Source organism: Acinonyx jubatus, chromosome C2 (assembly GCF_027475565.1).
Source record: "Acinonyx jubatus isolate Ajub_Pintada_27869175 chromosome C2, VMU_Ajub_asm_v1.0, whole genome shotgun sequence".
Classification (NCBI taxonomy): domain Eukaryota; kingdom Metazoa; phylum Chordata; class Mammalia; order Carnivora; family Felidae; genus Acinonyx; species Acinonyx jubatus.
The window spans coordinates 80,603,751-80,629,578 of NC_069384.1; the positions used below are offsets into that span (position 1 = coordinate 80,603,751).

The 25,828-nt window shown below is 41.8% G+C and overlaps 2 protein-coding genes across 9 annotated transcripts in view; one reads left to right on the forward strand and one right to left on the reverse strand.

The window, feature by feature from the left end:
• Positions 1-14,483, forward strand: part of IGF2BP2 (insulin like growth factor 2 mRNA binding protein 2) — a 165,175-nt gene extending 150,692 nt beyond the window's left edge. For 2 of the 4 annotated variants that reach the window (XM_053221110.1, XM_027061249.2), the window contains 2 exons: positions 116-229; positions 1,877-3,534. In XM_053221110.1, the coding sequence (XP_053077085.1) occupies positions 116-229; positions 1,877-1,969 (207 nt within the window). In that variant the 3' untranslated portion in view covers positions 1,970-3,534. Of the gene's footprint in view, positions 1-115; positions 230-1,876; positions 3,767-9,152 lie in introns of those variants that run through there. The other 2 variants (XM_053221109.1, XM_027061250.2) reach the window with 2 other exon arrangements.
• SENP2 (SUMO specific peptidase 2) overlaps positions 3,165-25,828 on the reverse strand; it is a 44,440-nt gene continuing 21,776 nt past the window's right edge. For 4 of the 5 annotated variants that reach the window (XM_053221111.1, XM_027061252.2, XM_027061253.2 and 1 more), the window contains 5 exons: positions 24,800-25,003; positions 23,750-23,829; positions 20,549-20,633; positions 18,642-18,737; positions 3,165-17,154 (listed from right to left, as the gene is read on the reverse strand). In XM_053221111.1, coding sequence (XP_053077086.1) covers positions 17,092-17,154; positions 18,642-18,737; positions 20,549-20,633; positions 23,750-23,829; positions 24,800-25,003 — 528 coding nt within the window. In that variant the 3' untranslated portion in view covers positions 3,165-17,091. Of the gene's footprint in view, positions 17,155-18,641; positions 18,738-20,548; positions 20,634-20,690; positions 20,838-23,749; positions 23,830-24,799; positions 25,004-25,828 lie in introns of those variants that run through there. The other variant, XM_053221112.1, reaches the window with a different exon arrangement.

Genomic DNA, 25,828 nt, shown 5'->3' on the forward strand with positions numbered 1-25,828 from the left:
GGGAAGCCCCCGGACATGTTCTAGACTGAAGGAAAGGAGAATAGCCTCTAGCTGCCTTGCCCTCCAGCACGCCCCTCTCCCACTGCCTCCTGACCCCGCTTTTCTCCCTTCACAGGTGAACGAACTGCAGAACTTAACCAGTGCAGAAGTCATCGTGCCTCGTGACCAAACGCCGGATGAAAATGAGGAAGTGATCGTCAGAATTATCGGGCACTTCTTTGCTAGCCAGGTACCTGTGCTGTGAGGGTCTGGTCTCTCGTGCCAGTCTCTCTTCAATTCTGAGCTACTGGTGGCGTGTTGGGTTGGCCGTGCCCTGCACACACACCCCATGACAGATGGAACCTCTACCTGGCTCTACAGGGCAGGGGAAATTGTTCTCAGCCCTGCTCTCCCCCAGGCATGCTAGGGGAGCTTGAGGAAGGGGCTAGCACTTTGAAGTCAAGCCAAGCACATCTCAAGCCCCCTGAAATGCTAAAGCATAAGGTCTCCCCTTCCTCTGCCGTCTCCTCAGGCCTCAATCACCACGTTTCCCTGGTGGGAACTACATACCAGGCAAGGACCCTGCCTCAGGGTGCCCCAGTCAGGCTTTGAGTGCCAGAATTCTACTGTTAAGAGTTAAACATGCTCATTGCTGGAGACCTTCATTTCTCTGCTGTCCTTCTCCATCTCACCATGACATGCCCCGTCAGAGCACAGAGCCACTTCTGTTTCATTCAGAAGGACCAGTGACTCGGCATCATGTACTCCTGGTTATTTTTGACGCCTTTATATACATTTATATACATACATTTATATACATTTATATACATACATACATATTATATACATAACATACATTTATTTATTGAGAGAGAGAGAGAATCCATGTGTGTGGGGGGGAGGGGCAGAGAGAGGGAATCCCAAGCAGGCTCCACACCATTGGCGCAGAGCCCAACAAAGGGCTTGAACTCATGAACCAAGAGATCATGACCTGAGCTGAAAGTAAGAGTCGGATGCTTAATTGACTGAGCCACCCAGGCGCCCCTCTTTTTGATGCTTTTTGTTGTTTGGGTATGGGGATAGAGCAGTCCCAGTCCTTGCCCTAAACCAGTGAGGGTGGTCAAAGCTTACACTAAAGCCTTGTCTGAGCGCTCCACTTGCTCTCCCAAAGCCATGCCAGGGGACCTGTGTGGGCAAGGCACTTGCACACAGCTGCTCTCCCGTGCCCCTTCCTCCAGCCAGAGCCCCGGCCACACCTCCCTCTTCTGCCGTTGTGTCCCAGCTCCTCAGGTGCCCTGGGAATGTGTGTTAACTGCCAGGTTCTCACAGGCGTGCAGCCTCAGGGTTCTCCCTGCACTGGAGTACTAGGGTGGGGTGAGGGGTCAGGTTTGGGCTCACGTGTTTTCTCTAGTGCAGGATAGAGTGTCTGGGCCGGTTTCTCACTTCTTCCTCGTCCCATTTCTTGTCCATCTTTCCCAGCATCACACTCGTGTTCTTCCTAGTGACTCCAGAAAGGTGGGGGTGGGGGGGAGGGAAGGGTTAAAGCTGCCATGTGTATAGTGGGAGGGGGATTGCTGTCTGACCTCCATGAGGCCCCCTCCTCACTGGTTCCCTGGCTCTGCTTGGCTTATCTGTCCATCAGCCACTTGGAAGCTTCTGGTCTCCCATCTCCTTATTCCACACCCAGTTGCCTTGAAGTAGGGGTGGGGGGAACCCTGCCGCTTTAGGCAGAAAAAGCCCCCGGAGTGAGGGCCTCAGCGGGTAGACAACAGTTTTCTGAGCTTCCCACTTCCTTTCCCCAAGTCCCAACCCCACCCTCCCACCCCCCGACCCCCACTGCTTGTCCTCAGAACCGGGTTCCTTTTTCTCCCCTGTCCCCTCCTCTCCCTTGCTGCAGACTGCACAGCGCAAGATCAGGGAAATTGTACAACAGGTGAAGCAGCAGGAGCAGAAATATCCTCAGGGAGTCGCCTCACAGCGCAGCAAGTGAGGCTCCCACAGGCACCAGCAAAACAACGGATGAATGTAGCCCTTCCAACACCTGACAGAATGAGACCAAACACAGCCAGCCAGCTCGGGAGCAAACCAAAGACCATCCTGAGGAATGAGAAGTCTGCGGAGGCACCGGGGACTCTGCAGAGGCCCTGAGAATCCCAGGGGCCAGGAGGATGGTGGGAGGTCAGACCGGGTCCCTGCCCGGCCTCCTGCCTCCCCCAGGGCCTCTGCAGGCTTCCCAGCCATCCACTGCACCATCCACTCGGATCTCTCCTTACCTCCTACAACGCTATCCCTTTTAGTTGAACTAACATAGGTGAACGTGTTCAAAGCAAAGCAAAATTCACACCCTTTTCTTTTTGTGGAAATTGTCTCTGTACATGTGTGTACATATTAGAAGGGAAAAGATGTTAAGATATGTGGCCTGTGGGTTACACAGGGTGCCTGCAGCGTTAATATATTTTAGAAATAATATATCAAATAACTCAACTAACTCCAAGTTTTAATCAATTATTAATTTTTTTTTCTTTTTAAAGAGAAAGCAGGCTTTTCTAGACTTTAAAGAATCAAGTCATTCTTTGGGAGGTCTAATGGTTTAGTAAGGAGCTTCGAGACCACCCACACAAATTCACCCGAGGGGAATCTCGGAAGGACACTCACAGCAGTTCTGGACCACCTGTGTATGTCAACAGAAGGGATACCGTCTCTCTGAAGAGGAAACTCTGTCTCTCTTCATCCCTGTCTAGCTCACACACCCATTTCTCTTTGCTTCACAGGTTTTAAACTGGTTTTTTGCATACTGCTATATAATTCTCTGTCTCTCTCTGTTTATCTCTCCCCTACCTTCTCTCCCTCCCCTTCTTTTCCATCCCCATTCTTTTTAATTCCCTCATCCCTCTTTCTCAATTCCCAGTATCTACGCACCCCCCCAGGCAAAGCAGTGCTCTGAGTATCACATCACACAAAAGGAACAAAAGCGAAACACACAAACCAGCCTCAACTTACACTTGGTTACTCAAAAGAACAAGAGTCAATGGTACTTGTCCTAGCATTTTGGAAGAAGAAAACAGGAACCCATCAAACCAACCAACCAAACAAAGAAAAATTCCACAAAGAAAGAATGTATTTTGTCTTTTTACATTTTGGTGTATAAGCCATCAATATTCAGCGAAATGATTTCTTTCTTTAAAAAAAAAAAAAAAAAAATGGAGGAAAATAGCAATTTACACGAGGTCGTTGGCCCAGGGCGTTAAATTTACAGATTTTTTTAAACGAGAAAAACACACAAAAAAAGCTACCTCAGGTGTTTTTTACCTCAGCACCTTGCTCTTGTGTTTCCCTTAGAGATTTTGTAAAACTGATAGTTGGAGCATTTTTTTATTTTTTTAATAAAAATGAGTTGGAAAAAAAATAAGATATCAACTGCCAGCCTGGAGAAGGTGACAGTCCAAGTGTGCAACAGCTGTTCTGAATTGTCTTCCGCTAGCCAAGAACCTATATGGCCTTCTTTTGGACAAACCTTGAAAATGTTTATTAAAAAACAAAAAAACAAAAAAAAAAGATGACAAAGAAAAACAGAGAGAGAAAATATTGGAGATGTCCTGAATTTCAATAGGGTACGCGCCATTAGGGCTTTTTGCGCTAAAGGATGAACATGTACTGGTTTATGTGAACAAGCCATTTTACCACCAGACTGCAATGCCAGTTTCCTCTACTGCAAACAGTGTTCTGTGACAAAAACAAAAAACAAAAACAAACAAACAAAAAAAAATGAAATATATCCAGCTAACAAGATCCTGGTGTCTTGGTCTCTTATTTTACTAAGCATTGCCTGTCCCAAAGTGTCAGCAGAATTCCAGCTCTGAAGGACTTAGGGGAATGGGCAGCCATACTGAGGAGGCAGGCTTCTCCAGGGCACTTTCTGGAAGAAGCTAAACTAAGTCAGTGGTGCTTAAAGTGTGGCCCCCAACTGGCAACATCAGTATCACCTGGGAACTTGCTGGAAATGCAGATTCTTGGGGTCCACCTTGAATCAGGAATTCGGAGGGACCCCTCAGTCTGCTTCAGCAAGCCCTCTGGGTGATTCCTGTGTATGCTAGAGGTTGACAGCCATGGAACTGGAGGGATGGACTGGCTGCGTGTCAAGGTAGGTAAGGCCAGCCCTAGCTTTAGGGAACTGTAAACCTGGCCAGCACGGAGTTGATTTTTATGTGGGGGAGTGCAAGAGCATAAAATGGCTGACAATTCAAGGGAAGAGGTAGTCATCCCTCCCCAGAAGCCTAAATTGTAAGTATTCCAGGAGATCAGACAGGCAGGGGTAACGTTGGATCGGAGGGCAGGGGGTGCGCTGTACTGGACACATGAACGTGTTGTGAAAAGGTTGGAGGGAACGGCCCTGCTCCGTTTATGAGCCTTCGTTCCTAGACCTGTGGGGTCTACTAGAAATTGATGCTAGCAGTCCAAGCAATCTTAGGAATTGCGGTGAAACTTGACTGCCAGTGGGGGTCAGTCAGGCTTTTGGGGGTGATTGTTCAGGGCACAGCAAGGACAGCTGGAGGGGAGCTGATGGGACTGCAGAATAGCCACGTCCCCCTTGCAACAAACTTCGAGGGCTCTCGAATCACTTAAAATTTGTTCCTCACTGATGTCCTGTCCCCATTCCCCACTGTCTCAGAATTCCAATTTCTGTGATGCTGTTTGTATTTTTAAAGTTTCTGGCACAACGATGCCAGCTGATCCCCTCCCTGCTATGGCTGGCACGCATACAGGCAGGAACAGACTGTCCATTCCTGTGGCTCCACCATCCCTCCTCCTCCATTTCAGACTCCAGCCCATTGCCCTCTCAGAGGGAGAAATCAACCACAGGTTGACAGTGCGAGAGAAGCCACAGGGTTATTTCTGAAAGCTGTGCCCTGGGTTGAGGAGTCTTTCTTAGATGAACAGAGAAACAGCACGTTTAAAGGGCTTTAAATATAGGCCCATGGGCCTGGTAACCATTCCATCAAGATGAGAAATCAGGGTGAGAGAAGACACAGGAACCTCCAAAATGCACTCTTAGCTCTACTTCTCTGGTTGCATTCCTTGGCCTTTAAAATTGCAGGTGGCACAATCTGAGTTTTAACTCTAGTTCCTAAACTGCCCGTTTGCACAATCGTCCCTGAACACGTGAGAGAAAGGGAAAGGAGTCCTGAGGTGATGCCTGTCCTGCCCCGGTACAAAGCACCCGGAAGTTGTCCTGGGGTTACAGAAATGAAGCGGAGGTCACATGGAGAGGCAGAAGACCGGAAGGAGACAGCTGGCCTGGTTCCTAAGCAAAAACGTTCTCCCCACAACCCATTTTCTGAGAACCCCAGTGCTGGATGAAATGCTATCCCACCTTCCTGTAAATAACAGCTTTGCGGGTATGTACTGGACCCTGATGAAGTAAATGCTCGCCAAATGGGCGTGAGCTCAGACTGTTGCAAACTTTGTATCCATTTCTTTGAATCCCAGCCTTCCTGTCTTGACAAGACATCCTGACATCCCAGAAAGTCCTAATTGCATGATTTTATGCAAAATAAAGGACAGTTGTTAAATGGAGACTTAGTCAATAACAGAGGGGTTTCTTCATTAGCCTGCACTCGAAAAGCACTCCCCCCACTCCATTACCTTGAATTGAACCTCTTTAAAACCCATGACCCATAGTGGTTTTGAAGGTACTAGCATCTCCCTAGACTGGGTGAGTAGCCTTGAACATCCCTTCTGCCCTGGTTACATTTCCCTCTAACAAGGCTTCTAGGTGTTCTTGTTTCCTCCAGCATGGAGCTCTGGAAAAGGATGACAGAGATTGGTTGCAAATTAGCAGAGGGGTCCGGCATGGAGGGGGAGCTTAAAAACAGGAAAAGAAGAACCCAGAGAAAAGTTTGGAGGGGTTTTGACAAGGAATCAAAGGAAGTGATTAGCCTAGGACAGAAGGAAGGCATCCTGACAAGACAAGAGGTGAGGAGGGGAGAAAACACGGACTTCTAAGGGAATAACCTGGCACCAAGTGAGGATGTGAGCGACTCAGTGACCCAGCAGACTGGTGGGATGAGGACGTGAAGAGTATGAAAAAGAATCGGGCCTCATCTTACTCCTACACCTCTGGGGAAAGATGCGGGCAACAGTGGTGGGCCCAGGCTAGCAATTAATGAAAGAAGCCCAGTGTATATTTTGAGAGACTAGCCTAGCCTGGTGTATGCACATTCAGATCTCTGTCTTAAAGGCTCCGGAGGTTTCTTTGGCCTGCTAAGCACACGCGTCTAGTAATACTATTAGCATATCCCCCAGTCAGTTGTCACTGCTGCCTTTTATTTCCTTTCTACATTCCCCTTAAGGTGCTGCTGAATCAGAATTTAAAACTTTCCCCATATGCAGGTTAATTTTCTATTCTAGCTCCCATCAGCCACAGAGTCACTGTCTTTCTAGAAGCCGGGATTGCTCTTAATAACTCTTCCTCTCTCAGAAACAGCAGGCAAGAGCAGGATACCTCGTAGAACAAAATTATATTCTACCTTGATCTCAGTACCCTCTGTAGTCTTTTGTAAAAGCAGTGATTCAGTGATACATCCCCAGGCACTTGGTTTGTTTCCATTTTAGGGCACTGCCTCTCATCTCAGATACAGCTGACCATAAAGTGACGAATATATTTCATTTGTCCCCAATAACCTCTAGTGATCAAACTATGAATGAAAAACTAAACAGTCTGATCCCTATCAGTTTATCTGTAATTTCAACAGTTTCCGATATGAAAGATTCAGTGACTTCTATGACTCATGAATGTCCCTGCTTCTCCCATAGTTACGAAACTGCTTCCAGTCACCCTCTGTGAAGTCAGTAAAACCTATCCTTTAACCCTGGATTCACAGAACAGTAGTCATGGCAAAGGATCTTAGAGATCACTCAGTCCTCTTGACTAATGTAGAACATGAGTCATAGAAAATCCTCAAATCTCTCTAATAGCTGAAGGCACCATGGGCGAGGGGGCGGCAGGCAGGTCTGCCCTTGCTCGGCCCCTCACAGCTCTTCCTTCCATAATCAGAAATCTCTCCCAGCGACCACCCACACACAGTGCCTGCTCTGCCTTCCTGAAAACAACCTGCCTACTGTCTGCAGACAACTGCCTGGTCCTCCCTTCTCTCAGCTCCTCCAGGTCTCATCTCTAGGACTTGCTTTCTCTCAGCTCTTCAACACCATCTTGTGGAGAGATACAGCCAGCCCCTGCATCATCCACCTTCAAGTGCCACAGAACTGGTGGTAGGCATGGGAGGCCTTGCTCAAGAAACAGCAAGAGGCTGTGGAGGAAGACAGGGCAGAGCTCAGCGTCACCAAGGGCTGTCCTGAAGGGGGGGGACTGGGACTCTCCTACCATAGCTCCCTTTACTGGGGTCTCACTGCTTCATCAGAGAAAGCTCAGGCCCAGAAATTTTCTCCCTGCTTGCCTGTACTCTAGCGATATAACCTTGGAGACCTGTCTCCTTATATATAAAATAAAAGTTTAGGGGCACCTGGGTGGCTCAGTTGGTTAAGTATCCAACTCTTGGTTTCAGCTCAGAGGTCATGATCTTATGGTTCATGGGTTGAGCCTGTGTTGGGCTCTGTGGTGCCAGTGTGGACCCTGCTTCAGATTCTCTCTCTCTCTCTCCTGCTCTCTGTCCCTCACCCTCTTACACACACACTCTCTCTCCGTCTCTCAAAATAAATAAACTTTAAAAGTTTAAGCATAACAAAGTCCTTCCAAGTAAAAGATGGCTTCTGGTGGGGAGCCTGGGTGCCTGAGTCGGTCAAGCATCCAACTTCGGCCCAGGTCATGATCTCACCGTGAGTTTGAGCTCTACATCAGGCTCGGCTGACAGTTCAGAGCCTGGAGCCTGCTTCAGATTTGGTGTCTCCCTCTCTCTCTCTCTGCTCTTCCCCATCACACTCTGTCTCTCTTTCTCTCTCTCAAAAATAAACATTAAAAAAAAAAAAAAAAAAGAGCCTTCTGGTTACCAGCCATCAATGTTTCTTCTCATGGTTTCTTCTTAAATATCGAACAAGATGATCGGGTGCCTGGGTGGCTCAATCGGTTAAATATCAAAAATGATGAAAAGAGCACCAAAAACAAAACCAACTAAACAAAAAGCAAAGGGAAACTGACAATAATTATAAGCTCTACAGAACTATAGTGGTTCCGTATAGCTTATATGTACAAACTTCAATGCATGCCATGGTCTGGTTTTCATGGAACCACTTTCTTAAAAGATAGAAAAACAATGCATACCTGCCATCTCCAGGATGTACCCACCACTTCCCACTTCCCGTGGGGCGGAATGCAGATATGGAGGTGAGAGCAGGGATGGAGTAGGAAAGGCCACCTTAAAATGCAAAGTGGCAGCCAAGTGTGAAGGAAAGCTCTTGACATTATGATGCTGCTACATCAGACTGGAGGGCTTAGGCTCAAATCAGTACCTGAGAGAGAAAACTGGTTTTTAAGCCACTGCTATTTTATGATCTTTGTTACAGCAACAAAGCAGTATCTTTATACAACCAGACAAAGAGATTTGGACCTAGATAGAGTCTGGCATATATTTTTGGATAGTACTAAAATTCTAATAGGATACAGACCCCAAAAGAATGATTTACAAAACAAAATAACAAGCAAAAATCAAGCTAGTTTCAGCTCTCTCTGCTCCACTACAGAGTGCCAGAAAGCATGTTTTGAGAAGAAAAAGGGCCGTGACTCGAGAATTTGAATACCCAGTCATCTTTCAAGTGTGAAAACTTCAAAAAAGTTCTGTTTGCAGGGGCTCAGATAATATTCCTATGTCTTTAAAAATATGTGAAAAGGTTTCCAACTAAAGCCAAATAAAACCCATGTTTAAAAAAGACTAAAGGCATCGAAACCAATTAAACTAGAAATGCTTAAATTGTTGCAAATCTACAATTATAACTAAGTTTAAAACAATTTCAGTATCAACATTACCCTTGAAGAGGCAGCAAAATACAGTAATAATAAAATCCTAAAACTTACATTAACAAAGACCAAAAATGTATGAAATATATATATGGGGAAAGGGTGTGGGGGGGGGGGGGAGTCAAAGTGTCATAAACAGGACAAAATTGATAATTGTGACAGGGTGCTGGCTGCAGAACCAAAATCCATGGTTTCCTCTTCGTAGGCACCCAACCCCACTGTCTCCTAGTCGCCCTTCCCTGGCAGACCGTGTGGACACATGACTGAGCACGAGATCCGGGCCACTGCTACCCTGGCCCATTGAAAACTACCTCCACGACCTCCCCCCATGGGCTCTCTGCTGGCTGGCCAGACCTTAAGGATTGCAATAAGGGGGTTGGCAACCCTTTTCTGTAAATAGTAAATATTTGAGGCTTTGTAGATAAGACTATGAGGTGACACACACGATGCTACCTATCCCTGAGAAGGGAAATTTGGTGAATTACATATGCTAGGTATTTGACCCAGCAATTCCACTTCTAGGAATCTATCCCAAAGAGAGGTCAGCGAAAACAGAAAATGACATGAGCAAGGCACCTGCATTGCAGCATTATTTGTACCAAAAAAAGATTGATAGCCTAAACATCCATCATGAGGGGACTGGTAATGAGGCACAGCCTCCTGAAACAATGGATTATTATGAAGCTATAAAAAAAGAATGAGGGGTAACTTAGTTTGTAAAATAAATTGAAGTTTTTTGAAAAATCAAGCATGTGGTTTTTTTTTTTTTAATGTTTTATTGGTTTTGAGAGAGAGTGAGAGACCGTGCTAGCAGGGGAAGGGCAGAGAGAGGTGGGGGAGAGAGAATCCCAAGCAGGATCCGTGCTGTCAGCGCAGAGCCTGCTGTGGGGCTCAAACTCATGGGAACTGTGAGCCAAAATCAAGAACTGGACGCTTAACCACCCCAAGCATAAGTATTTTTAACATGGTATTTTTCCTAGTGTAAAAAAGAATTATGAATGCATATATGTCTAGCTATATTTTCAAAAAAACGAAGATTAAGAGATGACAGGTTATCTAAAGGCACCTGGGTGGCTCAGTCAATTAAGCATCTGACTCTTGATCTCAGCTCAGATCTTGATCTCAGGGTCATGAGTTCAAGCCCCATGTTGGGCTCTGTGCTGGGCATGAGGCCTACTTAAAGAAAAGAAAGCTTACGAGTTATCTCGACAAGGAAAGTGAACGGGGTGAAGCAAGTAAACTGTGAATGTATCTTACAAAGTTTTGCTCTTGGACTAATGTTTGTTTTACATAATTAAAAAACAAAGCAAAAAGCAATCTCTCAACACCAAGAACGAATTAATCCAACTGTGTATCAAGTTGATGGCATAATTACTGGAAGAAAAAAGTAAGTGATTTTAAGAGGGTATTTTCACCGTGAATCTCTAGTGAGACATGGCCTAAAAATAAAAGAATTGCAAAGAAATCTTAAGCTGTATTTAGTGATCTAGTTAGTTGTTATGCTGGTATTGATATTTTGAAATTATTTAAGTATACCACGGGGTAAAACAATTATGGTTGATGTTGTTAGCAACCAAGATTTTCAAGATTACAATATAAAATCAAGAAAAATCTGATACTCTTACCTTGGAATTGGAAATCAGTAGAACATTTTTTCCCTTTGAAGAAAAAGTAAAGGCCTAGAGACACAAGTTAACCCAGTAGTAATCAGCATTAATAGTGCCCAAATTCTGGTCTCTAACATTTCTCACTAAAAGAAATCCTTCAATAAATGGCCAATTCCAGGTCTGGAGCAGGAGATGTGTAAGATGAGCCTTTATCATACCAGTTAAGCAAAAAAGCCATCACAATCAGGCTTGTGGGACTCTGTCACAAGGACACGGAAACCTAAAATAAGGCAATTTGAACATCAAAGAGTAGTAATGAGTCAAAACATACATTCTTTCCTGTATGAGATGCATCTCAGGGTAACCAAATAGTTAATAAGTTTCTTTTACAGAAGAATTCAAGAATTCGGTGAACACAGAGGCAATGATAGAATTTGAAAAGTACCATTTTGGGCCTCTTCAAGAAATAATGGGTCGTCAATTAAATTTAAAACCAAGACGAGAAAGACAGATAGGAACCCTTACAGCCTGACCTCACAGCTCACAATCTTAGCACCACTAAGCACCAGACATTTTGTGCCACAAGATTCAGTACAACAGGACACTAATGAAGTGTCCTTATCCAATTCAACCTGAATCCAATCAGGCCTCTAGATTAAACTTAACCAGTTTATATGAAATACAAGTGCTTGGAGGAAATTGTTAAACACCACCAAGGAGCTAGAAGCCAAATCTGGAATGTGGGATCTTCCACAGGAAAACCCAGTTTCTCTAATAAATAATAGTACAAGGAGGGAGAATATTGTTGAATAAGAGTCTCAAGAGCTATCATAATCAAAGACAATGTATACATCTTATCTGGAACCTTCATTAGATTTCTGATACCACTGTAAGTACCACAAATCTATTCTCTCACAGTTCTGGGGCCAGAAGTCCAAAAGGTAGGTGTCAGCAGGGCATTGTTCTGTGGAAAGCTCTTCCAGCTTTGGTGGCTCCAGGCTTCCTTGGCTTGTGGTAGCATCACCTCAGTCTCTAGAGGCTTCTGTAGTCTTATTGCCTTTTTTTTTTTCCCTTAAGCTCCAAAAACAGGTTTACAAAGTAAAACTAACAGCCTATCCAGACCACCATTATTAACACTTGGTATCTTTTTCCAGATTTTGTTTTAGAGATGTGTAAACAATTTGTTCCCACAAAAGTGGGCATAAAATATAAACACTGCCTAGGCCCATCTTAATACCTCTTCTTCTGTCTCAAAACGCAGTCTCTTGGGGTGCCTGGGTAGTTTAATTGGTTAAGCATCTGACTTTGGCTCAGGTCATGATCTCTTGTGAGTTCGAGCCCCGCGTCAGGCTCTTTGCTGACAGCTCGGAGCCTGGAGCCTGCTTCAGATTCTGTGTCTCCCTCTCTCTGCCCCTCCCCTGCTTGTGTTCTCTCTCTCAAAAATAAACATTCAAAAATCAAAAAACAAAAAACTCAATCTCTTATAAACCCTCTGATTGCACTTAGGACCCACCCAGATAATCCAAGATAAATTCCTTTTCTCAAGTCCTTTAACTTAGTCATCTTTTGCCACAGAAGGTAATATTCACAGGTTCCAAGGATTAGGATATGGGCCTATCATTTGGGGGAACACCATTCAGCCCACTGTATATCCTCATTAGAAGAACATAATAAAACATTTGTTAAAGGATCAGGAAAATTTGAATATGAACTGAGTATTAGATGATATTAGCAAATCCTTATTTTGTTAGATGTGAAAATGACACAGTTTTTTGTTTTTATTTTTTTTTAATTATTAGGGAGACATCCTTAAGTGGTTAGGTACAATGAGATGTTAGGGTTTTGCTTTAAAATACTCCAGACTCTTCCCTCCCCTATGAAAAAGTAAATCAAGATTAGTCATATTTTAGTAATTGCTGAAAAAGGGGTGATGACTGTGTAGGTCTTAGGATTCCGGTAGTAAAAAGTTTTTTGTAAAGTAGTTGGAAAAAACGTAAAATTGTCCACTAAAATTAGACAGTAAATGTCTCAGAATGAACTTATCCAGAAGATCTACACATGAAAAATATTACAAGACTTAAATGAGTGGAGGGGCAACTGGGTGACTCAGTCCGTTAAGCCTTTGATTCTTGATTTCAGCTCAGGTCATGATCTCATGGTTTGTGGGATCGAGCCCTATTTTGGGCTCTGTGCTGACAATGTGAAGCCTGCTTGCAATTCTCTCTCTCCCTCTCTCTCCGCCCCTGCCCTGCTCGCGCTTTCAAAATAAACTAAAAAAAAAAAAAAAAAAAAATCAGTGGAGACACAGATCATCATCTTGTGCAAGCAGAAATAAGTCAAAACACCAACAGGTGCCTTTTTAAAATACTCCTAACCTTAACTCCAAAATTTTAATTAGGAATTTCTCCTAAGAGAATAACCCACACATGGTGCCAGATGGTGCAACAATACTGGATAAAGTAAATTATGTTATAGCCATATTCTAGAACACTATGCAGCAACTAAATGATGTCAATATTTATTGACCTGAAAATATGTTCAAGATAAATTAAGTAGAAAAGGGGTTATATAGCCATATAGAGTATGATTCCATTATTTGTTAATAAAATATACGTGTGAACATGTACAACTCACACCCTTATTTACACATATCAGAAGGGGAAATATACCAAAGGCCAGGATATATACCCAAATGTTAATATTCAGTTATTAACTCTGAATGGTGAGTTTGCAGAATTCTTATTCTTTACCTTTTATCAGCACTTCATTTTTCTATGAACACCTATTACTGATACAATTAAAGAAAAATAAAAGTGTGGCTACAGACTTTATGATCACCATATGCCCTAAAGAGGCAGTGGGGGGTGGGGGAGACAGTGCTTCCCTTGCCAATGTATTGTTGAAAGTTCTAAGAACTTTGTATTACTTCTCCTAGCACTTTCCAAAATGTGTTCCATAGAACAGTTCCACAGGTGTCACACAAAGAAGGGTTCAAAGTCCAAGTTTTCAGAAATGTGAGGTTAAGACATTAATCTGTTGTTTGCTAGGCATTCCAGGAGGAAAAGACATGGGTCACACACATTCTTTGGGCCACAGAACCTCTTCTTTTACATCCTACATAGTAGTAATAGGACTTGTATTTAACATATTTTAGGAAATGCCAACGTACAAACCTGAAGAAAAAGGACTATTTACATACTTACATTGAGAATCTAAAAGCTTCTGGCCCATTTTTCCTAGACTTAGATTGATTCATCTCAAAATAGTTCCAAACTTATCATATTTTTGTGGTCTCAAGCTTTATAGTTTTAAATATAATTTGCATCCTGCCGTCAGGTGATTTAGAGCCATGTTTTTTAAACTGGATTTCTACCAGGTGTTGAGAAATCAGCTTGGTGGTCACAAACTACACTTTTTTAAAAACTGAAATAAAACTCAAGAGTTTAGTAAGGGTAATGTTTTTGTGAAACTTTTGTGTCCACATATAATCACATAAAATATATATATATATAAAATCACATAAATATATATATATAATCACATAAATAAATAAATACACACACACACACACACACACACGTGTGTGTGTACTGGTCACAATAAAAAATGCCAAAAAATTTTTTGCCTTAAAAAAAATTGAAAGCCACTGAATTAAAGACATGAATTTATTGGTAAATAAGTTAAAATCAACACCTATTGATTTGATAAAATACTTATTCATCTATTGGTAAATAGATAAAATCAATACCTATTTCAATACACCCAAACATTTCCTTGTATATGTTAGGTGAATTAAAAGAAAAAGAAGTTATCAAAGCAGTATAGCCAGCTAGATCCCAGACTTACAAACAAGTACCAAAAGTGTGTTTGAATATTAGGTGCTTAGAGTTTTTCCTCAAAGTAACTAGAGATCAGGTTTCCAATTAGTTCACAAAAGCCAATTTAAACTATGTAGCTTAACTATAGTACTAAGGTTATCACAGACTTAAATTGATCTTATTTATTTGTATCTGAGGTTCAATAGATCTCTAAGGACACATTCTCTTACACCCACACCACGGTCCCAGCAACTCCTTACAGTGCAGCAAACATCCACCACTCGACGTGCACTCCCCAAGTTGTGCTTAGGATTTCAGGAGAGGAAAGGATCAGAAATTCTGACAGTCTTAGGCAACTGAGGTAGACTATGGGGGTCTCCAGAACATCTTCCAAATGCCCCAGCTCCGTGTCCCTCCCACCACATCCCAGCTCTGGTATAAGCTCAAACATGAAAGACGCTTACCAATGGTTTTTGTGTGTGTTTTTCCCATCTTTACGAATCTTTAGGAGAGACTGCCTACTAAAAACGAACGGTGGTCCACTCTACCTTTTTTTCAGATCCCCCAACTACTGCAGTTAAAAAAAATATACATCTCTCTGGCTTTATGTTATTTGCTACCGCTAAGATCAGCTGTTGATTTTATCACCTGACTGCTTTTCTCATAAGCTGTCTAGATATAAAAATTCTATTACCAACAAGTTTCTCTGCACCAAGAGAGACAGGTCAGTGCCTAGAGAAGCACGGCCTGTGGGATCTCCTATTAAATCCAGGAACTCAGGGTAAACTAGAATGCTATTCTCTAGCTTAACGCTCCGCTCTTACTGATCTCATGATGTCCTGGGAGATTATTAAGAGCCATCCTGAAGAGTACACATCAGTGGAAAGCTCAGTGAAAGCTGCTTGAAGAAGCCCCTGGGATACTCGTGTAACACGACTGCGTCACTCACCGGGACAGAATACAAACCGCCACTCCTCACAGGATGTACCCAACACAGAACGGATCTTAACAAAAGTGCTCAATTCTCAGGTGAAACCTAAGACAGCCGAGCGGGCACCAGGTTTTTAGTATAAGGCTGACCCAGTCAATCTCTCGGCTTTTTGGCTGTGTCAGCCGCCTGATCCCAAGACTCACCGGTACAGCTCCAGCAGCCTCAGGAAAGGGCTCTGTGCAGCCTAAGCTTGAGGCACGAGCAGCTCACTCTTTTCATCACCATCGAGCACACGGCCTCTGGTGTCCCTGTCAAGTAGGCACATCAAGTTCAGTGCAGCCCCAGGTCCCATACCAAGACTTCCCCTCAAGGGAAACCGGACCCTGCCTCCGCCACCAGCGGCCGCGCCCTCCGGATGACAGACACGCGGATTCGCGAACACGTGGCCAATATTCCCGGTTTTACACCCGCTTGCTTTTGTGCACCAGGGCAAGTGTGGGAGGTTTAAGTAAGGGAAGGGTTAGAAATCATCTCAGCATACCCTTTTCAGGTTCTGCCAGACAACCTTTATTACATCGGAAAAAGCAACACTAGGCACTAGATCTTGCAAAATATGTTCTGACCAACTCTAAACTTTCTGAAATTAAAAATGCGTAACCACTGTAAAGTTTTTAATGAACAAAAAAGTTAAATACAAACTCTCATATGCAAAATAGATTATTGTATAACTGGCAGCCTCACAGCCAAGTACTAAATTTTCTTCCAAATTTCCGTGGGGGTGGAATGGGGGGGGATGTAAATCCTAATGAGTACAAAACTTAATTTCGGCTTTATATATATAGAAAAAAAAACAAACTTTGAGGAAAAATAGCTTTTACATTGAATAGTATCTCTTGAAATAAACAGCCCAGGCCAGCCCTTACAATTCTGAGGTTTATACTCAACCAGATCTGGGATGAAAATTAAGCTTTAGGGTTTATAGTTACTTCAAATCCAGTTTCAAGAGTAGCCAAGTCAGCTCATTCCCAGAAAGAGCAGTCTCTTTAGGATGACCACCACTCTTCTGAAGACTCCTGGATCGCCAGAGTTCCTAGGCCACCGTTCCACTTTTCCACGCCCCCAGGCCAAGGCCGTAGTGTCAGACGTCCTCTGAAAGGCAATGAGAGCCCTACCCAAGGAGAAGGTTTCTCCTCTCTGGCACTTCCAAGCCTCAAGAACGAGAGCTCCAGCTTCAAGTTGGCAGTTTCTGCTCCAGCCTTCGGGAAGTTAATTAACACTTCCTTCCTCCCCCCACTGATTCCCCTCCTGATCTTCAGCTGGGAGTGGAGCTTGATTAACATTCCTTTCAAAAATAAATAGTTCAAACAGGTAATTCAGAGTTAACTGTGGAGCAGCAGCAAACAGCCACTGCCATTATGTTTGTAAATGAGTGAGCGAATGAACACACATGAACAAACACACAAAAAACAAATCATAGAATAAATCCTGCATTTCCCACATTCATAGGGAAAAAAAAAATCTTAAAAAAAAAAGTATTAATTAGCGTTTGTTCTTGTGTGGGTTGAATAGTCCAGGGCTCTGAGCAGGCACAGGCTCACACACAGGGTGCACGCACCAAGTCGGGCCCAGGGTGCAGGGAGAGGCCTGCGTGCGCGTCCTACAGCCCAGTACCTGTGAGCCAGCAGGGGCGATGCGGGGACTGTTGAACCCACGATGCATGAGGTATATGGAAACATCCGTCCTCCGTGAAAGAACCACCAGCAGCTAGAGGGACCGGGCGGGGCATTCTCACAGCAACTGCTGATGAAGGATTTCCCACACCATCTTCTTCCGGAAGAGAGGCATCTGGTGCTGCAGAGGACCCACAAACGACACGTATGTTACACATTACCGTGCACAGAGTCAACCTGCAAGTGTAATCAAGTAAATAACCCATGTCCTTTCTATAGCCTTGACTCTCTCATGTCATGGTTCCGACTTACAAAGCCAAAAAAAATGAGGCTATAATGTTATTATATCGCATGTATCATAAGCATCTGTACATGCTAAGGAAAATCTGAGCAGGATGCAGAATTACACATAGACTCCAACAACTACCTCATAACACAAAAACATGTGCCAAAATGGAAACACCCAAGTGATGGCATAATACCAAACTTTTCTACTTACGTACATTTTCAGAACATTCTAAAATGAGCATCTTCTGCTTTTTTGAGAAACAACATGAACTTTATTTAAAGGAAAAAACATTAAAAATTTTCTGTTCTACCAAATGTTGTACACTGTCAATTCTGTTCAAATGGCAACTTCAGCCCTTCAGACCTCACGTCAGCAGGTTCAGAGAGCAAATAACTCCTTGTATTCAGAAGCATCAAAGAACAGAATGCCTTAATATTCTGCTTTAAGATCATCACTGCAGGAGCCAATTTTCAAAAGCAGCAGCACGCAAGACAAATCCAAATCACCTGTAATTCAACTAGTCCTCTTTTTAGTGAAATCAGAAGTTCACACCCTTGAGGTACTCCTGATGTCTCATTATAATAAGATGAATACACCACTTTATTATAAACTAGGGCTTTCCTACCTGGAGGGGCCTAACACATCTTAACACATGGATGCGTAAGTTATTTTAAACAGCTCGAAACCTGTAGTAAAAAATTACACATTTATTCTTAGTAAAACTACTCAAACTAACCAATTAATAAGTGCCTTTATTTTAGACTAGAATTGTCTTAATTCAGCATGGGAGCCCTAGAAGCGTGAAAGAGGGTTATTAGTCCTATTCAATAAGTACAGTTTGGTAGACAACATTTATCAAAATGAGGTCTCTTTAGGAAAAATGTGTCTTACAGGGGTTGTCTTCAGTTACACAAAGGTTGAGAATCCACTATTACAGATTAATTCTCAAGAGTTCCCAACACACTCTAATAATCCCCACCCAAATGGAGAACCCCAAATAACCAGCACAGAAGGGAAAAAGCAGTATTTGTAGTTACAGCTTACACCTGTGGCTTAAATTCTCATGAGGCCTGATTTTCCAGAGGGAAAAATCTTACATGTCTCCTCCTTTAGCTAGAAATATCAGTAATACTCAGGAATTAGAGAGCTCCAGAGTCCAGACATATGCAAATTGTCTCACTGGTCACCAAAGACTAAACATAAGAGCAGTGGCAGTGACAAACCCTGATACCAGCAAGAGCAGGGCCATGGCCAAGGGTTACGGCAATAATAATAGTGGCACAGCCACCATTATTAAGACCTAATGTGACCCAGGCACTGGTAACTAAGTTTATCTGGTTTAGAAACAAGTAAGTAGGTGAGGAGGGATCTTCACTCACCTGAGTAAATGTGATAGGTTTGTCCCTAGAGATATAATCTGCATATTTACAAGTAAACATTCCACAATCACTCCCATTTAACTGTTGAGGAATCTCCTAAAATTACAAAAAAAAAAAAGGGAGAAAAAGGCATAAAATTTCATCACACACAAACTCCTTTGACTTCTTACAAATATTCCCGTGGATAAACAATATTATAAAGGTGTACGTTAAAGGTACTACACAAACACAGTCTTTATGTTGTATAAAAACCCTAACCATGACATGAAGTATGTGACCCACACAGAAAATATTTTTTTGGAAAGAAAAAAAAAAAGCAAAGTGAGAATTCCTTCTCTCAGCTCTCCTATCAAGAAACCAAACTGAAAGAAAGTTTACTACTAGGAACAGGAATTCTAGTCAGAATGGTTTCAGAAGCACTTTATAACTTTTGAAAAGGGCTAAATGTGAGGAGCACCTGGGTAGCTCAGTCGGTTAAGCTTCCGACTTTGGCTCAGGTCGTGACCTCACAGTCTGTGGGTTTGAGCCCCGTGTCGGGCTCTGTGCTGGCAGCTTGGGGCCTGGAGTCTGCTTCGGATTCTGTGTGTGTCTCTCTCTGTCCTCCCCGCCACTCACACTCGGTCTCTCCCTCTCTCAAAAATAAACATTAAAAAAATTTTTTTCTGAAAAGGGCTAAATGTGGCACAATCAGAAACACATACAACACAATGAACCTACTTGAAGACTGCACGGTTTAGCTTCTCTAGCCAAGAAAATAGGATGAAAACTTTCAACCCCCACAACAAGCAGGAGAAAGAAAAAAGCTTCTTGATAGGCTTTAACTAACCAAGATCTTGCTCTGATGGCTCAGTTTTGTCCTAAGCAAGAGCCCAGCTTCCTGCAAGCAGTGCTAAAGGCATCATAAACCGATCTAAGTGAGGTAAATTCACACACTCCCCAGGCCTCTGCTGCCCTGATCTTGGCCAGACCCTACACACTTTGGCTGCTGGCTCAGCGGAGCACAAGACAATAATAAGAGAGAGTCTGAACCCCTGCTGGAAAACATTCTAGATGACAACAGCTAACTTTTATTCAAAGAAATACAGTGGATTATTGTGAAAAAAGAAGACTGTTTGAACATGTGTGACACCCACGCACATGGTAGGTAGCTCGTGCTTTTCTCCTGAGCACAGCAGCTCTCACAGAGTGGAGAACTATGGACACCGATACACAAAGGAAGAGAAGTTGTTTTCTTTATCACGTTCCCCACACCAGAACGTGGCATTCGTCCTAACAGACTCTCCTTATATCTCCTTATATCTCTCCTCAGGAAATTTCAAAGCTCAACCTTTAAATCATTCAACTTAGAAAGGAAAATCCTGTGGGACAGGTGAGCCATTATACACAGGTGAGGGCTAAAATTGAATTCATGTGGCTTACTTTTAAAAGAAGCCATTAGGACTCAAAATGTATGCAATCTCCAACCCTGAATAAGATTCAAATCTGGCAAGTGTAATACAAAGCATATTCACAAACAGCGTACTTGACTCTTTTGAGAACCTGTGGCACGGGACCCTTAAGATCTAAATAAACAAAATTCTCAGAGAAGTAACAAGAACTTTAAACCTTCATTAGCTCCAAACAAGAAAAGTGGCTGACTTTAACCTATTTGCTTTTCTGAGAAACATACTAGCATGCAGTTAACGTTTACAACTTAAACCAGAAATAAGGCTAAGAAGCAGGCATCTTAGTTAAATCTTGCCTTTCTCAAGATTTAGAAGTAGGTAATAATTCTTAACAGTACACTTCAGGAGAATGCATGCCTAAGGGTATGAGTGAGTGAGGGGAGGGAGGAAGCCAAGTCTGCTAACAGGCCTCTGTCACTAAATGCAAGAAAGCACTTCAGATACAGACGGATCATTACTTACATGTGGCTTCATGCTGTAGTGGGTCCACTCTAAAAGATTTAGATCAATATTTCTTTTGGTCTTACTTTCATCCTGTAAATACTGACTAAAAAAACAACAAAGAAGGAATATATTGACGAATCCCTGTGGAGACTTACCATTCTGATTACAAAGGACATTACAAACAATGTTAACAGACATGCTATTCACAAATCCATCTCCATTAGCTTTTTTAAAAATGTGATTGCTTCCGGTTTTTAAATTGAAGTTTTTCCTTATAAAAACTGTACATGCTTTAGAAAATTAAAACCTGTAAAATGTCATATGCAAAAGACCTTATAATAGCCACTCCAGAAGTAATTACTATTAATAGTTTGCTGTGTATTCTTCTAGCTCTCCACCCCTCACACACAATGTAAAAACATACACTTTATCCTATTTTTAAAAGGACTTCATTTTACAACTTGCTTTTTCTCACTTAACAATAGACATAAAATGTGGTGGGGGATGGGTGAAGCAGGTGAAGGGGATGAAGAGGACACGTATCGTGATGTGCACAAATAATGTTCTATAATTGTCGAATCACTAGGTTGGCTGTAGTGCACACCTGAAACTAATAAAACACTGTCTGTTACCTATGTTGGAAGTTAAACAGAAAGATAAACCAGAAGGTACCTAAATACTTGTGGTAAGCACAGCATAGCTATAGAGATGTCAAATCACTAAGCTATACACCTAAAACTAATGTACCATTATGTGTCAACTATACTTCAATTATAAATAAATAGATTAAAAACAACGGGCCTAGACTCAAAACAGAAAGAAAAACAAAAAGAAAAAAACGAAAAAAAAAATGTCATTGCCATGAGAAACAAAAAAAGGAAGACTATTTCAAATTAGACTAAAAAGACATTAAGTCCATGTGTGAACCTGACTGGCTTCCTGGATTTAGAAAAAACTATAAAACATACCTGAAGAAACTAGAACATGAACCATATGTTACATATGACTGATTGCTAATGTTCTTAAGTGTGATAATGACATTGTGATTATGTAAGGAAACTTCCTTGTTTCTAAGAGATATATACTTAAGTAGTAAGAGTGATTTAAGGGGCACCTGGGTGGCATAGTTGGTTAAGCATCTGATTCCTGATCTCAACTCAGGTCATGACCTTGTGGTTCGGGGGTTCAAGCTCCACATCAGGCTCTGCGCTAATGGTGCAGAGCCTGACTGAGATTCTGTCTCTCCTTCTCTGCTCCTCCCCTTCTTGCGTGCATGTGTGCACTCTCTCTCTCAAAATAAACATAAAAAAAAACAAAACTATTTACAAAAAAAAAAAAAGAGTGATTTAATTTTATCCAGATCTCCCAAGGGTCATCAAATTCAACCCAGGCATCTGGGTTCTCACCCTAAGCTGCATGTAAAGTAAACCAGCATGGGTTTGCTAGGGCATGCACTCTCAGTGGGAGCATTACCAGCCCCAAGCTGTAGAAATTGGTTCTGGGAAGGCAAAAATCTTACATATTTCAATGGTTTGTAGCCCTCTAAACCCAACAAAACAAAAAGTCTTATTCCTTAGCACTATAGCACTATTTTGTCTTGCCATGGAGGAATTAAATTTTTCTCTGGGCAGGGGAACTAATAATGCAAAAAAAGTTCAGAAAAGCTGAACCAGGAGCATCAGGAAAGGGAGAGGAACTCGGATACCCACGGGGGGGGGGGGGGGGGCAGAGAAAGAAGAAGAGTGAATGTAACAGAAGTATGATTTTTTTGTAACTTTTTTGTAACTGTAACAGCAGCTTACTTTGCTGTATGATTTCAGTGAGAACATTTCTATCTATGTGATATTACATATGTGTATGTGCACATGTAAGTATGTGTGCACATTTTATATACATCCTAAACAAAACAGACTAGGAGGAAATAACTGCTTTATAAACAATTTGGTGTATCTTCTGATTTTTTTAAATCTTTTTTCTCTTCTGTTTAAACTTTCTATTCAAGATAAATACCTATAAATAAAGGATTTTTACACTAAAATAATATTGAAAAAGAGAGAATTGAACTGTTGTTAATAACAAATTTCCTTGTTGATCATTTAAAAGGCTCCTTACTTAAGTATCCTTATGAAAATTATCCAAGTATCTTTACTAAAATTACAAACAAGAACCCCCATTTGCGTCTGGTGAGCCAAAGGGGTTCAAAATAGACTGCTCTTACTGAACTACTTCCTCACTGTGAAAATCATGTCAGCATGTTACACAGCTAATAAGTGGCTATGGTTTAAAGGCAGGTTTCTAGCAATTACTGTTTGAAATAGTTGCCTACAAACCATATCCATATGCTTGAATTTAAAAGTTACCTCTTGGTTCTGAGATGAACCCAACCATCATGGAAAGCACAGGGACATGACTGGGTTTAAGAATCAGGGGCGCCTGGGTGGCGCAGTCGGTTAAGCGTCCGACTTCAGCCAGGTCACAATCTCGCGGTCCGTGAGTTCGAGCCCCGCGTCAGGCTCTGGGCTGATGGCTCAGAGCCTGGAGCCTGTTTCCGATTCTGTGTCTCCCTCTCTCTCTGCCCCTCCCCCGTTCATGGTCTGTCTCTCTCTGTCCCAAAAATAAATAAACGTTGAAAAAAAAATTTAAAAAAAAAAAAAGAATCAGAGAAATAAGACTCTCTAGCTAGGGGTGCCTGGGTGGCTCAGTCAGCTGAGTGTCCGACTCTTGATTCCAGCTCAGGTCATGGTCCCAAGGTCATGGGACCGAGTCCCCATTGGGCTCCAAGCTGAGCATGGAGCCTGCTTAAGACTCTCTCTCTTTCTCCCCCTGCCCCTCTCCCTCACTTGTGCTCTCTCTCTCTAAAATAAAAAATAATAATAAAAAAAAGACTCCCTAGCTAACAGTTCTTTAGAACATTCAGAAGAATGTATCAATCCCAAAGAAACCTAATTCAAATCACAGGATTCTAATAAGATATATTTTATAACACATGATAAACTTGTTTCTAATGATGCTACTAAATAAAACTTCTCAGTTAAGATCAGATATTAGGTTCTTTTTTGACAAGAAGATGAATTCAAGTCAATTCCTGAATAACCGAGAAGACAGCCTTCACTTAACATTAGACCATCACCCAACAGAGCCTCCTAGGGTTGGATAGAAGATAGACCACCTAACAAGAGCATAATGACCCAACAGTGAAGTTTTTTAGCCTTTACTTACAGGAGAATCTCACAGATCCTGTGGCCCTTTTGTCCCATAGAATCCAGATATTTGAGACACCTTTTTCGTAGGTCTATCACCTATAATGGAAAATTACAACATCCAGAAACATCTTAACCACAACAGGAGAATTTTATTTCTAAAAATAAAGCCTCTTTTAAAAAGTCAATACACATATCAACATAAATGGATGTCTAAGACACATTTTTTATAAAATATCACAGATGATATGAGCTTCATTTCTATAAAGTTATATATTTCAATTCCTGGAAAAAAGCCTAGAAATTTACCAAAACATTAGTGGTCTTCTCAAAATGAAGAGATTTTTTTTTTTTTGCTTTTTGCTTTATATCTGTACTTTTCTATAATAAATCTGTACCTTCTTGTAAACAAAACTAAGGAAATCAAATAAAGAGCACATATGTGTTACTAAAACCCTTTCCTGTCTTCCTGTATGCCATCTAGTTTTCTAAGCTGTTCAACTCAAGAACAAAAAAGGACTCTACAGAGTACACTTTATATGTACTACTGGACTTTAACTGGACAGAAAAGGGTAGACTTCCTTATCCAAGAAAACAGCTATTACAGAGGTGCCTGGGTGGCTCAATCAGTTAAGCGTCTGACTCTCGGTTTCAGCTCAGGTCAAGATCTCATGATTTGTGGGTTCAAGCCCCACATCAGGCTCTGTGCTGACAGCATGGAGCCTCTTGGGATTCTCTCTCTCAAAAATAAGTAAATAAACATTTATTATTTATTTATTTATTTTTTGTTTTAAAGTTTCTTTCAAGAGAGAGAGTGGGAGTGGGGGGCAGAGAGACAGGGAGAGACAGAATGCCAAGCAAGCTCTGCACTATCAGCACAGAGCCTGACATGGGGCTCAATCATGACCTGAGCCCAAATCAAGAGTGGAACGCTTGACCGACTGAACCATCCAGGTACCCCAATATATAAACATTTACAAGAAGAGAGGAGGGGAGGGAAGGGGAAGGAAGGGGAGGGAAGGGAACACAGCCATTATATAAACTCCAACAATTACCCCTCTCAACTTACCACCAGGCTCCAATGTACCTTCCGATGAATAGGCACCAGAATAAGTTCCTGTTCAAAGAGATTGACCCCTTTGGTCCATCTTTTCACTGCTTGGTAACCACCAGACTTTAATTTGGGATAGAAAAAAGTACTGAATGCATGAAGTGCTGGATACCCTTGTTTTTTGTTTCTTTCCACCAGAAGATTCATGTAAAAATTAATGACCTGTAATACCAAGGGAGTAAACATCAGAACACAGCAAGTACATTACCCAAACTACATTTCTACCTAACTGAATTAGGATGAATTGGAGATAAGAAGCTCCAAGAAAAGAAGGTACTAGAGATGGGGATGAAAGGGCCATTTACTGCAGAAAATGGAAAATAAAAGATAACCAGGGCAAAATGGGAGGGACTAAGAAGGAGTGAAATTGTACTTTTGAACCATGTGAGTAAGAGAGCCATGGGAAGGAACTCAAGGAGAAAGTCTGCAATAATGAAAAGGTGTATGTAACTATATCACACACAATAATATGCAAAATATGAAACAGAACTGAATCTTACTATTTATAAATTTTACTATATATAAAAATATTAACAGGAAGAAAATATACCTAAACATTAACATTTTGTTTATCTTTGGTGGCACTTTTGAATGATATTTTTCTTTCACCTTTCCTGTATTTTCCTAATGTTCTATAATAAATATATAACATTTATAATGTAAAACAAAAATTCTAGTTTTACAAGAATGTGTTTATGGGTCATTAGTCATTGGCGGAGAGAGGAGGAAGGCAAAGGGGGAAAATGCAGGGACTTTGGGGAGTTAGGGAAAGGAAAGCTAGAAAACATGCAAGAAGTAAAAACTCATTTTAGCTAAGTATGTAAGGATACAAGACGACAATTAGGCAAATTTTTGCAGTTATTGCACAAATAAAGAAAAAAGACATTTTACATATACATTTATGCACAATGATCAATCTATTTATCATTGAAAAGATAAAATGGCTCTTATAAGAATTCGTCTAAAATGAAGTATCACTTGCTGCTT